The sequence below is a fragment of the Athene noctua genome, chromosome 7 (genome assembly GCF_965140245.1).
Source record: "Athene noctua chromosome 7, bAthNoc1.hap1.1, whole genome shotgun sequence".
Lineage (NCBI taxonomy): Eukaryota > Metazoa > Chordata > Aves > Strigiformes > Strigidae > Athene > Athene noctua.
The window spans coordinates 24,643,376-24,657,637 of record NC_134043.1 but is presented as its reverse complement, the minus strand read 5'-3'; the positions used below and the strand labels follow the sequence as shown (position 1 = coordinate 24,657,637).

General features: G+C 36.4%; 1 protein-coding gene across 3 annotated transcripts in view; it reads left to right on the top strand.

Moving 5' to 3' along the window:
* The window catches only part of CHN1 (chimerin 1), a 103,425-nt gene that overhangs the window by 26,619 nt on the left and 62,544 nt on the right, over positions 1 to 14,262 (top strand). Inside the window, exons 4-5 of one of the 3 annotated variants that reach the window (XM_074910453.1) lie at positions 6,766 to 6,797; positions 7,681 to 7,794. In XM_074910453.1, the coding sequence (XP_074766554.1) occupies positions 6,766 to 6,797; positions 7,681 to 7,794 (146 nt within the window). Of the gene's footprint in view, positions 1 to 6,765; positions 6,798 to 7,680; positions 7,795 to 9,402; positions 9,489 to 14,262 lie in introns of those variants that run through there. The other 2 variants (XM_074910454.1, XM_074910458.1) reach the window with 2 other exon arrangements.

Sequence of the window (14,262 nt, the reverse complement as noted above, 5' to 3'; positions counted from 1 at the left end):
TGAATTGTTAAACAGTACTACAAAACACAGCTCTTACTGAATAACCACTGAAAGTTATTACATTGCTGCAATAAAACTTAAGCATTTTTATCATGTGCCAGGAGAAAGGAAATTAATCTTTGAAATATGTTAGTCACTTTGATGTAGTATTAAATACAGAGGGACACAGAACTGTCGGGAACATTAATAGCTTACAGTCTAGATCATGAGGAGGATTACTTTACAGAATTAAACAGGCATTTCTCTGTCATCTTTTCAAATGCCCAGTCGTGATTCTGTGAAGTAGTCTTGTCAATTTTTAAGATGAAAAGTAGAGATTTAACAAAATTGAAATACTGCACATAGTGAAAGCACTCTTGTTTTCCTTTGTTAATTTGATAGGTTTGTCTTTTTATAAAATGTATAGCTGTATCTGATTGCACTTAAGCAAGACATAGCTGTAGGAACCATACATGAATTTTACAAGCACTGTAGCAAAAAGTTTTGTTGTAACCAGTGTTTCTACTCTTAATGAGGACCCAAGGAGGGGTATTCTTGTTAAGTTTGTTGTGCAGATATCTTATGTACATCAAATAAGGTGGGATGGAGATTTGAAGGAGAGGTCTATAGAAAATAAGATCTGAGCTGTGAAAAATGGGAGGTTTTCCATTTTTTTATTCCCATTGCAACATTCATAGGAAGGTTCTCTTTATTTTCTATGTTCCCTATGATAGGGTTTTTCATTACATTAACATACAGAATAACTGAAGTCTTGTAAGAGCTTAGTCTTACAAGTTTGTGATTGTGATTATAATTATAATACAGGACTGTGTATTTTATTCTCTGCCTCCAATAGACTGTGTTTATTGTTGTTAAGTGCTGTTGAATAGCTGACTTTTCCTTCCTCTCCTCAAAAGTATTACACTGGAGGAAGTGCTAGTAGGTGTGTAGGTGTATGTATATATGCACGTTGTAAAACATATGAGGGATTTTTGGTAGCCTGACACTGTTGATTGAGGTGCTGACATTATGGCTGTATAATCACTGTAGTCTTTTATTTGCTGAGTCTTATCTCAGAACCGTGCCATTTTTTACTTATGTAATGACAGACTTAGAGTGCATGCTATAAAGTCGCCTGGCACTTGAGGTGATGAGCGACAGTTCTTCAGTTTCTTCAGTTAGATGCTTTGAGAGCCTCAGTTGTGAATGTTTTAATTTTTATAGAATTAGAGCCTTCATTTTTCTATGTACTTTTTAATTTCTTTCGGATAAAACAAAACAAACAAACATCATAGATATGTAAGGAGTGGGAAAGTACCAGCACAGTTAAGGAAATCTGACAGAAGGTAATATAATGATTGTAATTGTTTTGCATGGCCACTGCACAATGCATACGTATCCTGTAGTCAGGGAGAAGCTGTAAACTGATAAAGGAGTCCAGCATATTCAATAAGATCTGTTGGCATTATATCCCATGCTAGTTTGACTGCAGAGAAGTGCTTTGGGGGCTTTTTGCCCTAGGTGGTAAGAAGTCACAAACAAATTTTGTACTACATTCTCCTTCACAGTATTTCTTGAAATACTGTTAGCCTATCCAGTCAAGTAAGCAAAGATATAAATGTGTATATAGCATCTGAAAATTAAAAATGTCTCCTGCCTCTGGAGTGCTGGAAATCCTTCAGCTATGGATCAGATCCAGATTGCCTTTTTTTTTTTTTTTTTAATTAAACGAGAACTACTCTTGCCAGCCAAATATAAAAACATCCATGTAAAGTTTCTTCAAATATGAATCACACTGACCGCTATAATTTTCTCATCCATGTTATCACTGAATTTTAATACTGTTTAATTATAAAAATTTATTAGCTATTATACAGGTGGCAAATTGTTTTAGGGAGGAAAATTTGCTGTGGGTGAGTGGTGTCCTGCATGAACTAATCATCCAAGCTCTTTGGAGGGAATCTGATCATACTGCATCCGTACATAGGGAGAGGTCCTCCCAGTCTAATTCTATAAGCAGGTAGTCTGTTAAAGTCAGTTAGGGATTGGCGAAAGCGCCAGAAGCAATCAAAACACTCTGCTGAGTGCCTGTCTTCAGTGTCACTGAAGAACGAAATGTAACACGTTAGTGTCTATTATGTCATATTTCTATTAATTTATTCCAAAACAAGTTTATAACTTATGAGAAACTTTTAAGTGTAAAACTTTCCCTGGGCTAGTGTAGAAAAAAAAAAAGAGTGACATTCTGTGTTTTAAAATAGTTTCTTGAACTCTGCAGAGTAAACCTGTGTCTGCACCATGAGCACTGTTACAGAAACTGAGAATTAAAATCTGTGGGTTTTAGAAACTGATGTGAATTGAACTAAATAAAATAGAGCTATGGAAGAATCGGTCAGTTGCAGGTATTTAGCTGCAGAACAGAGCATATTAAATGTACATTTTCCCATTAAAGAATCAATTTACCCCAAAAAGCTCTTTGAAGCTTATTTTTACCAAATAAAGGTAAAATTGAAATAATATATTATCAGTGTGCATTTTCCTACCTCTGCATTAGTTCATTATAATGCAGATAACTTTTTTCATTGTAAGTATTGAACAATTTATGCAACTGAGCCAGATTTGAAGTGAAAATATATTCAGCGAGCAGTAACATATTTAACCTTTCTCTCTGGTCTCAGCCTCTCCTGCTAGTGTTGAGCTTTGTGATCTCCTCTTTCTCAGCTGGGTTTCTATTAGCAGCCATGTGTGAGTCAGTGGGGAGCAGAATCTTTTCCTAAGTGGTTGAATTATTCAGCTGTGTAAACAAATTCATAAATATTAGGAAGAGAATTTTGGTCCAGAGAACATCAAAGAGGTCATTGGGAGGGAACAACATGTAATTTGGTAAGGTATTAGCACGTAAATTGCTCCTCTTGCCTTATTGTATTCCACTTGTTGACATAAGCAAGAGTGATGATTAGGGGAAAAAGCGCTTGTTAGAGAATAATTGGAAATCACGCCATAAAAACCCCAACCTTTTAGTTAAGGTGCAAAGGCACGTGTTGTACAAGTGCTAATACTGAGAGTTGTATTCAACAGAATGACCTACTTAACGTGAAATGCTTCTCACAGACAGAGGATTTCAGTTTCTTCTCTGTTACACCAATTTGTATCAGAGCAACACAGATCAGTGAAGTTACGTTGAGGTAAAAAGAGCATTGCATTCATGTGGGATTTATTTATTGTGAAGGTGTAGCAGAGCCAAGGCTTTTAAAACTGTATGGTGTTCATTTGTAAAGTTGATGATCCCATAATCTTCTAAGGATGTTTGACTTCTGCATGAGGCTTACATCCAAATTGTAATGTTTGTCCAATTAATATTTTATTACCTCCATGGAATTTGTATTTGTTATGCATATAATCTTTTATATACACATGTGTGCATGTACAGGCATATTTAGGGCATCCTCGACGGCTATATGAAGGCACTCTATGATAAATTTTAAATAACTATGTATGAAAAAATATCAAACAGACAAATGATGGAGCGATAATTAAAATCACTGGCCTTTTCCATCCTATTATGAGGCTTCATCCTAATTCAGTGCTAGTAGTTAACAAGCCTGTTAAACAGCATCTGTGTAGTCTTGTGAAAATGGCCTCTGTGAGTAGTCAAGAAACATGGCATAGATGGGCATATGTAATGCACATCCTTGTTAGAGCTGTTCTCAAAGTATGTCTTTCTCTATATGATGTTCAACCAGAATGACTTCCCAACTTTCATGGTAAGTAAGCTCTTTTCAGAAGAAATGGCTACCGTAAGGCACTTGCCAAGTCTGCCCCATTTATCTGCTTATATACTTGGTTCCATTGGCTTCACACCTCAGTTTGAAAAAATCAGAAATGAAACAATGGTGCATATCTCAATGACGTTTGTGCTTCTTGCAGGTATCATAGTAAGACCTGAATCTTTCCTGTGGCCACTGCATCAGTGCTATACATATAAGCACACTGAAAACAAGTATCTCACAGTAATTTTTTTTCTTTTTTTTTTTTTTTATAAGTTAGAAGCAATTTTTAAAACCGTGCCAAACATAGGCTAAGAAAACAGCAATAGGAAAATTTTCCCATAAATAAAAAGTCCCGAGGAGTCAAAAACTTAGCATTCAGCTGATCTTCACTGAATACAGAGAAAATGAAGTAGCTAAGGCTACCTTTACTCATGCTTAACAATACTTTGATCCAAAAATACTGCCAAATCAGAAAAAAACTCTGCAGATTATAATTGCACTGTATTTTCAGCTAGCAGCTTTAGTTAAAATGGCTGATTTCTAGCTGTTGCTTTGGTTTTATTTAAAAGTGTATTTCCTTCCTTAGGTGGGTTTTAGTTCCGGTCCAGATGGATGTTTTGTTTTTGTCTCCTTAAGGCTGACTGAGTGTGAAAGTTAGGCTAATGAAGCTTCTGAACTGAACTGTTTTGGCTTTCAGCGCTCAAGTGCAACTGGAGGATATGTGGGTGCCTGCAATTGTAATTTGTAGAAATACAATCTGGCAGGAACTCGGTGAAGTCCAGGCAGACACAAAAGACTAAGAAAGCTGCATGTTGCTTCTAGTTCTGGTGCAGCTAAGGATACCTGAAGTAAGGACAAATGCTTCAGTGTTTTGCTATGAGTAAAGCTGGTGTAATGATACTTGTAAGAAGCATTATCGAAAGCCGGAGAACAGGGTTTACTGTCTTACGTAGTAAATTTGGCGATGGGAAATCTGTGTGTTTTAGTAAGTTCACATGGACTGCATTAAGTGTGTATGTAGCCCAACTAATTCTAAGCGAATTAGAAGGCCCCTGCTGAGTTCTGATGGAGTTACCTTAGAGTCTAAATGTATGCGTCCAGTCTAGATGTCATAAAAACCTAATATTATCATAAATTTAAAAACTTATGAAAAAAACCCACCAAAACTCCAAAAAGTAGGCAATAAAACTCAGTGAGCTGGCGGTCCAGTTGCACTGAGTCTTACACAAGCAAGCAGTGTTACACATCAGCATTTATACTGAAGTTTTTGTGAGTTGGTAAAACTGATCAGCAGAGACTCAATGTTAGCAGAAGTGGTTATTTTCATCTACTGAGATGAGCTGCAAACCCAGCTACAATTGCCTGGAAGCTTTTCTCTGATGCTTTGCTCCAGTCATCTGCCAGTTCACATTTCCAAATGTTTGCACACATAATATTATAATTTGTCTTAGGATTTGCAAGTACTCTGAAGATGCCCTGTCACATTACTAATCCATTGCTGAAATGGAATGCTTTTGCCTATATAAATTTTCCAGTTCTGTCATCTAAATTCACTGCATTCACTTGAGATAACTATAAAATGTCAATAGACAGACAACAAAATCTTATTCATGACAGGATTCTTTTTTTAAACAACTGCCTGAGACTAGTGTCTTATCTTGAGGGTCTGAGTTAGGAATTGTTGCAAGTTTCTATTATAACAACAAAAAAATGTTTTTACTTTTTCTGCATTTGTGTTGCTGTCTTCCTATTGAAAAAAAATAAGTTACATTTAACAAAAAATATGTAAGACTTTTTTTCTTTTTTTGAATGATCTGGTCTCTTCAGGCCCTTTGAAAACAATTGTCACACCAGTCAACTCTTGTTTGTGTTATGTAGGAAAAGGAAATATTTTAGAACATTATAAATCTTTCCAGTGATGGAATGATTTTTCAAAAGTGATAAACCATCTCAATAGCTTTTTATTTGCTAGGAATGTAGAATAGAAGTTGTTAAACTGTACGCCTGGATGTATTTTTTGTTGTTTTGGACATCTGAAATCTTTATTTGTACTCCACTGAGATAACTGGAGAAAAGTGCTAATTTTAATAGGCTTTTTTCTGAAAAGATAGAAAAAAGAAACTAAAGCAACAGTTTACTGTGAGTATTTTGTGTTTTAGCTGGATCATTTTATACTCTTGTAGTTCAGGTTATACAAATGTTTAATTTTACTACCCAAAGGGTTTCTTCTTTTGAATTTAGCAAGGAGGGACAATCTGGTTGTTTAGATTATTGAGCAGATTTCTGGGAGGTCTGCAGTTCCTCACATCTCTAAACTTCCTGGACAATTGCAGATAAGTTACTTTATCTGAAATATTTAGCAGGCAAATTGTGTTCTGACACCCTTGCATGTTGTGTGCATTTACACTGTGTAGTCTCTAGAGAACGGACGGGCTGGTGTTACACAGCATAACACATGCGTACCTGTTGTTGAGGTCTTTTAGGTGATCCTAGAAATCACACAGCTTAGTGAAGTCAAAAAGTGCAAGGCTTAGGCACTTGATTGTTTAAGCTACCACTTGCCCTCACTCTGAGGGGATATATATGGTGGTGGCTTAATTTCTCACAGCAGTGGCACCAACAGTTCTATGATGGAAGATAACTTGTAAATTTTAGAGTTTTATAGATGTTTCGCTGCATTAGTGCACTTAACAATATAGTACACTTTCACTCATTATTCTTCTGGCAGTTTGTACAATCAATACTTAATGCCATCGGTTTGTATTAGCAGAGCCCTGAGAATGATGTAATCCAAGCAGCTCATTCTTTTTCAGTCTGTTTTAAGCCATTCGGAAGTGCAGTGTTTCCAAAAGGTCTTCCTTTGGTTTCTCTATATTCCGCCCACAGAGAAAATCCTATTTTTGTCTGTACTTTTATGTTATATCCCTTTCTATTTTTAATACTATATTATGGACAGTATTCTTACTGTATGGGTTCACTTGTTATGAAACATTACAATTTCTGTTGTTTTTTCTAGGTAGAGAACAGACCCAAATACTATGGAAGAGAGTAAGTAAAGTACATCTCTGAAAGTGGTGTATCTGGACATGTTGGTTGATAATAGTTACAGAAAATGTTGCAAATGTTTGCTCTGGGCCCTTTGTTTCTTCTGTCTGATTTACAGCAGTGTGTCTTGCTCACCATCAGATTATTACTTCAGTACCATCACTTTCGTCTGCCTAAAATTACAGCTGAATTTTCTGATGGATATGGATATCTTTGAGTGGTACCTTTTGTGAGAAAAACATACGTTTCCGTACTTTCAGAGGGTTGCCTTTGTGTACCTCCCGCTCCCGCTGGCTTTTGCAAAAGGTGTTTGTATGCAGGAAAAAAAAGATTTTGATCACAAATGCAATATAAGTGTACAGTATATATGTGTCTTCTATTTCAGATTGCTAAGGTAAAGATGGTTAGGTTTAGGGTGGGGAAACAAAGCAGATCTTACTTGTGTTTATTTTGTAAAAGATGTGTAATGTTGCTAGGTTATTACACGAGTAATTACTGAGATTATGTGCAATCCCTAAAATTTTGGCTAATTGTCATAATATTCCTGAATGCTGCAGAATTTTGGATTGCATGCCACTGGCACAAAACATATGAAGCCAGCAGAAGAAAATGGATTTATTTATATGTATTAAATTGAAAGATGCAGATTTTAAAAGCAATATACTTGTTTCATAGATATTGTTTCATAGTAACCTTTCTAAACCAATTAAAGTGACTTCAAATGCAAGGCAGAAAGCGAGATTAATTTAAGCTGTAGATTCCTGCAAATCGGTCATTTTTATTTTTGTTTCTTTTTCATTTATAATGTTTGGTGGTTTTTAAAAGAAGAGGAAAAGGTGATTTAAAAGCGAAAAGATGTGTGTTTCAAAAACTCTTTGTCCCTTAGATTCCATGGGATGATCTCAAGGGAGGAAGCTGACCAATTATTAAGTGTTGCAGAGGGTAGCTATCTCATTCGTGAAAGCCAACGGCAACCTGGAACCTACACTTTGGCATTAAGGTTGGTAATTAATATTTCATTATAAAATTTATAAAATATTCAAGGATTGTACAGTTTTGTTGAGCTTAGTGCTTAAATTTCTTTGGCATTGTTTTAATTAAAAAAAAAAAAAAAAAGGGGGTACTTTTTTAACCTCCCCTAGCCCTTTCTGAAGTGCTAACATTCCTGACTGTTTGCACCATCAGGATAATAGCCCCTGTGGTTTTGCTGGTGCCACTTCGTTTTGCCTTTCTCCCACTATGTTACAAGTGTGAACCCATGTAGATGTTGGGAGAGCAGGTGATCAAGAAATAAAAGGCATCTTAGGAGTTCACTTGACTAGTCTACTGTGTGGGTTACTTACTAGCTAGCGGTTGCTGAAGAGCAGTTAGTTCTTTCTTGTCCCTCTGTGGGATGGCCAATAAATCAGGAGGGGTTTTTTGTCTGAACACCTGTTAGCTAACAGTGTTTGCAGATCTGTTTCCTCACGCTGCAAAATTCTGGCAAGTGGATCAGATATACATAAAAAAAAAAAAAAGCTTATATAGTTGTAAGTTTTAAATAGTTTCATTACTTTTAATGTGATAGCGGTTATTTTGGCCTGGGCTGTACACCTAAGTACTCAGATGGAAGATGGTGATTATTAGCAATGTTTTAAATCTAAGTGGGACAGAAAAACATTGAAGGAGAAGATGCAGTGACTGAAAGTTTTATATGGGTAAAATAAGTTTGCAATTAAAATAAGAATATGTCAAAATAATAGGGGGTGATGAATTAGTTTTCTTCTTTTAGGGGTGGGGGAAAGTATATTTTACTGAGATACTTGTTTCTGTAGTAATAAGGTTCCAAATAGAAACATTACACTGGTCTGCATTAACAGTGTAAATAAATTGGTGCTGCTTATTAGCGTCTAATACTCCATTTCATCTACTTTTGCTTTCGCAATATTCATTTAAACCTAATAAGAAAACAGTTGTCATAACACATGGCTTGAAGACAGAACTCCTGGCCATTGCTTTAGTGGTGCAGAAGGCACTGGGCCTATAGACTCTGAAAGATGAAGCTGTATGGCTTGTGTTACAAATGCTCCTCCAGTCCAGCAAGTCAAAAGATGGGTCTTTTCTAGGTTTGATGGTATCTCTTTCAAACTGGAAGACCTCTCTGAAAGCAGTAAAATCTGGTTTTATACCCAGTAGAAAAGAGAATGGATAGCTGTTGGTGATAAGTTTTGGAAATAGTTTCAAATGATAGCAAAGCTGTTATCATTGATTTATTATGAGAAAATTCAGCATTTGGCAAAACACCTCAGAATCTGAAACGGCAGCATGTTGCAGCCATTTCATTATGTTTAAGTGCTAGCTGAATGATTTGTATATTAAGGACAGTGGTCTAGGTGGCTGCTTTCCATCCCACAGCAAGTAATGCTCTTTTGTCCTGCTGTTGGCCTTTAAAGTATACAAATGAGGACCTTTGCTCTCATACCTTAGGTGAAAGTTCTGTGTGAACTGCAGCACTGTATCTTCCACATGGGAATTTTACCTCTAGGATCTCTTTTTTTTCTCTCCACTAGGAGTCTGCGTTTCCGTTGACTGGAGGCAGAGTTTTGCTTGGTTTCCATTTTTTTCTCTCCCTGGAATTATATATGCAGAATATACCCATTAGCCAACATTCCCACTGACTGAGTTGCTGATGTTGTAGCATCTCTTATAGACTAGGTAATTTCTGTGGTCTTTTGGTTCATCCTGTCTGTGAGAAGTTTGCTCTGATTGCCATGATGAGTTTCTGTAATTTTAGCTGTAATTTATAGCATTTTTTGAGACCATCACTTGTGTTTGGTCACTACACTGCCAGATGGCAAAGGTAGCTCCGTCTGCAGTTTAGATAATCCCAGTAGGAATTTCAGAATTTCATCTGCATGGCCAGAAAAGGAGCTTGTTAGTAGGGTGGTATGTATGGGCAAAAACCTTTCCAGGTTCAGTGGAAGACTTTGATTGACTTCAGGGTCTTCAATGTTATCCTTTCTTTTTTCAATGTGTGAATCAGTTTGATCTTTTCATGCTTGATTTACATACCACTGTGGCATTCAAGCAGACATGTTAATTTTAAGATCACTTCTGTATGATTTTTGCTTTTCCTTCTTTGTTTTACCCTTTAGAAGATGTGGGATGAAAGAAAACTTGGTCAGCTGTTAGTTTTGTATAAAGAAACAGACACAGAATAGGTTTCACAACATTTTACAGTTAGTCCAGCAATGCTGAGGAGGCGCTCTAATCCTGCAGTAAATAACATAGTGACAAAACATAAAACAGAATATCCATGTTTTCTGATTTTCAGGCATGCTTTGGAAAATGAATGGAAAATGCTGAGTAAAATTGAGATCCTTGAGGGAACCCATTAACTCTTAGCATAAATACTTGGTTCCCTCTTTACTTTTACGTATCTACTCAATCTATCTCTCACTGTGTGTTTGTTGTCTGACTTGTCTGTCTTTGACAGTCTGTCAATGTGATTAGGACAAATTGGAAGCTACCTATGATGTGCAGTTGCATCATAAAATCCCAGTTCATCAAGACCTAAAAGTCTTGTAGAAACATTGGGTAGGATGTGCTGCTGTTGAGACTGAGACAGGATTGTTTCCTGGCTTGTAGTTACCGGTTCTTCTGCCAAGGGGCAGGCAGTTCAGTAATACAGATAGCTCAGCATGCCCAGCTCTGGCAGATGTCTTCTTCCTGCATTTGTGTCAGCATGTCTGGGGATCCTGAAAAACCCAGTGCATCCAGTCGTGAAGAGCAGTTTAGTGAAACAGGATCACAACCCTTTCTGTGGCAAGGTATGATGTCTCTGTAATGAAATATTTCCAGTCTTCATTTCTGCAATGTAAAAAACAAGCTTTGTGTGCTTTGTCCTGAGGACCCAAACCAGCCAGCTCCTCAAGTCATCATGGAACAATTTGAATGCTACATTTGATTCCACCAGCTACTGTAACTGATGTCTAAAATCTTGATGGTATGTTCATACCAGCTGTTGATGAAGTTGTTTTGAATTTAGTTCCAATTGTAGTTCTGTTCTGTCTTACATTTTGGTTTGGTGCTACTAAATTAAGCTAAGGTGCTTGCGTCCTCTGCGTCCTCAGAATTCAGAAAGGAAGATATCCTGGTGTTTGTTGTTTGATTTATTTATTTTATATTACAGTTTATTTCATGAACTTCAACATCAGGTATCAGCTGCGTTGGTAGTTTCTAACATAGCTAAATTAGAAATTAGAAAAAATGCTAAAAAATCCCCCTTTGACTACAGAGCTAGTGAGACATAAAGGTAGAACTCAGAATCTTTATTATGACTCCCCAGACATTGTATTTGTGAATACATCATCCTTGATGCCACAAATCTGATAGAGATTAATGAACCCTAGCTCAACTTTGTAAAGTGAATATTTATTTTCTGGAATTATTAAAGAAGATCACCTCACAGAGGGCTATATTATAGGGAAAAAAATTTATATTCTCTCTTCTTCTGTCTCTAGCCTCATTGTTCATTCCCTTCTAGACTGTACTTGTAGTGGGCATCTTCTAGAGCTGCTCAGATTGTCTTTGCTCTACACTGAAGATTTCCACTTGTTAAACAACTTATCTTTATAGAAGATAAAGAATAAACTGTTACCATCACAAATCATAACTCCTTTGTAGGCAGACAGAATTCACAGTTATAAAAACATGTTTTTGTGAAATCTGAAACAGATTGGACAATCACACTAAGCTACAGCCTTCAGCTACAGCCAAAATGCACAGAATGCAAATGCAGTTGGTGCATGAAGGTTCTTTTGTGGACCGTTCTACTCCTAACATAGCTCTTCTGCATCTCACTTCTTTTTAACTTACTCTAAGGGATGCCTTAAGTCATCGTAAAATGGCAGATCTAGGGAGAGATCTGGGTAATTGGTTGGAAAGAGTTTCACCCCAGTTACATATCTCTGTTCCTGTATTAGCACATCCTCTAAGAACACGCTGGGTCAGATCAAAGGACCAGTTCATAGTCCAGTCCAGTATCCACTCTTCCATAGCTATTAATAGCAGACACTGATGGAAAAGTGTAAGAACAAGATGAACACATAGTAGTTCTCTGGTGTGCTCTCCCAGCCTCTGAAAACTTGCTGTTCAGAGAATTCTGAGCGGAATTGTTATTGCTGTTATTTTTTCAGGCTTTTGATAGAGAGATTTTTGATTTTTGTCTAGTTGTTTTACAAGCATATTTTTGAACCCTCGGAGACTGCTGTCTACAACTGTAGTATGAGTTCCATGCTATAACTAGGTTTTATGGGTAATAGCATCCCTTTTTTAAAGATTCCATCTGGCAATTTTTTTAGATGCTCCGTAGTTTTTGTATTATGAGAAATGGTGAACAACTGATGTCCATTTACCTTTTCCGTGCCACTCACATTGCCTTTATTGTTCTCTTTATATGTTGATGAGTCCTAGACTATGCATTAAGGTTTTATAGTGAAGCTGTTCCATACTCCTCATCATCTCTGTCATCTTTCTCTGTGCCTTTCTCTTATTCTGTGATGGTCTTTTGGAGATGAGGGGACCAGGACTGCACATCCTGTTCAAGATGAAGTGGGCCATTTCTTTCTTTGTTCTCTAAGCCTTTCTAAATGAATTTTTGACCACCGTGGAGTCTCTGATGCTTTTATAGAACTAACAGATCTAAAGATCTTGTTCCTGAGCCACAATAGCTACAGACATAGCCTAGCACTGATAAATGGCCAAATATAGGACAGGACAAATAATAGCTTTTGCAGGCTTAACCGACATAGTCAAATATTCTTAGTGCAATGCTGTGGAATAGTTAACTGAGTTCAAAGAGAAGATTTTGAATAATTCTTCTTCTTTAATAACATAGAAAAAGTGATTCTTACTCAAAAAAACTTTTCGGTTATTAAGGTTGCTAGTGAGTTACTGTAAAATCTGCTTTCCACTTATATAAGTGCATTTTTATCATCTTCTAATGAGCTATTTTTGTCTACTTTTGTCCATTATTGTGCAATTAATTTGCATCATGACTTTTTTTTAAGAGAGACTACCTTTAAAATCTAAAACCAAATTTCTCAGAACTGGTAACAGAGGTAGAAGTATGTTCTTAGGGAAAGAGAAAAGATAATTTAAAAATTGTTTTAACTGTGTGAGTTTGGATAAATATTTGGAGCTGTCCTTCAAATAAAATTGATCTTCAGAGAATAAGAAGGCCTGTGAAATTGTATCAGTTCGGACACTGGGTAAAACAGAATGAAGCATAAGCACAAATGAGAGCAGCAGATCAGCACCCCACTATATTTAATGCTCTCACTTAATCATGGATGTGGTTTCTCATTGTTATTAAAAAAAAAAAAAAAGAGCACAGCAGAATTCAGCAATGTTTGCTAATTAATCAGAGAATGCCACTGAAAATTTTTTGCAACCCTGAGATTTAAAAAAAAGTTACTTACAAGATAAAATTACTGTAGGTATATATGTTTGTCCATACATATCAGCAAGTCTCCGTGAGAATAAAAATTTATAAAATAAACTGTGATGTTAATTAGATGTTCCAAATGGATGAAAAGAACTGAAAATTCCTAATTAACTCCTGGAGGTATTAGATCTGTTTTTAAATTTGGCGAAAGCGTAGTACAGCGCTTAATGCTAGGACCTATAGCAAATGACAGTAACAATAAGACATGGTTTGCAATGTAGCCTTTTGTGGTTGAGAGCTTGTTTAATAATTAGGATGAGGATAAAGAGGAAATGGGTAGAGATTGTACTACTCGTAGGCGTTGAAGTGTGATGGTACTGCATGTTCTTTTGAGCAGATATCTGCTGTAGCACGTTTAGTTGGTTACCATGGTTTCCCTTCCTGCAAATTCTATTGTTGTGATACTGAGAATGAATCGAAATAAGGTTCTGCAGCATGATTAAAAAAAAAAAAAGGTAATAATGTTAGCCGTGATTATGAATCATGTTTTCTTTGGGGGTTAGGGCACATTGAAGATTATGTGGCATCAGGAGGGATTCTTGAGGCAAAATAAATGTCAAAAATTAGTAATCCTCAGTTTAGTCAACCAACTACATGTATTGTCCAAGAAACTGATACACATGTTCTCTCTCCCTAAATTATGAAATTACATTAAGAAACTAGCCACTGATATTTTAAAAGGAGGCATAAATTGTAGGCTATTAGATCATAATGCTGCAAATGAACCTTTTTAATTTCAGAGGACAATTGCTTTGGTAGGTGAATGCAGTTCATTTTCAGTGGGCTCTTTTGGGACACACATGTAGCGCTCTTCCAGAACATGCGCTGATTGTCATGGGGTTACTTACATAAAATTCAACATCTGCAAAAGGCTTCTTGAATTCAGAGGTTAAAACTGTGCCTCTGCATTCTGCTGGAAAGTCTTGTTGTACAGGCTGGGACATGGGAGAGGAATTGGGGAAAGAAGAATTGTTTGGAATT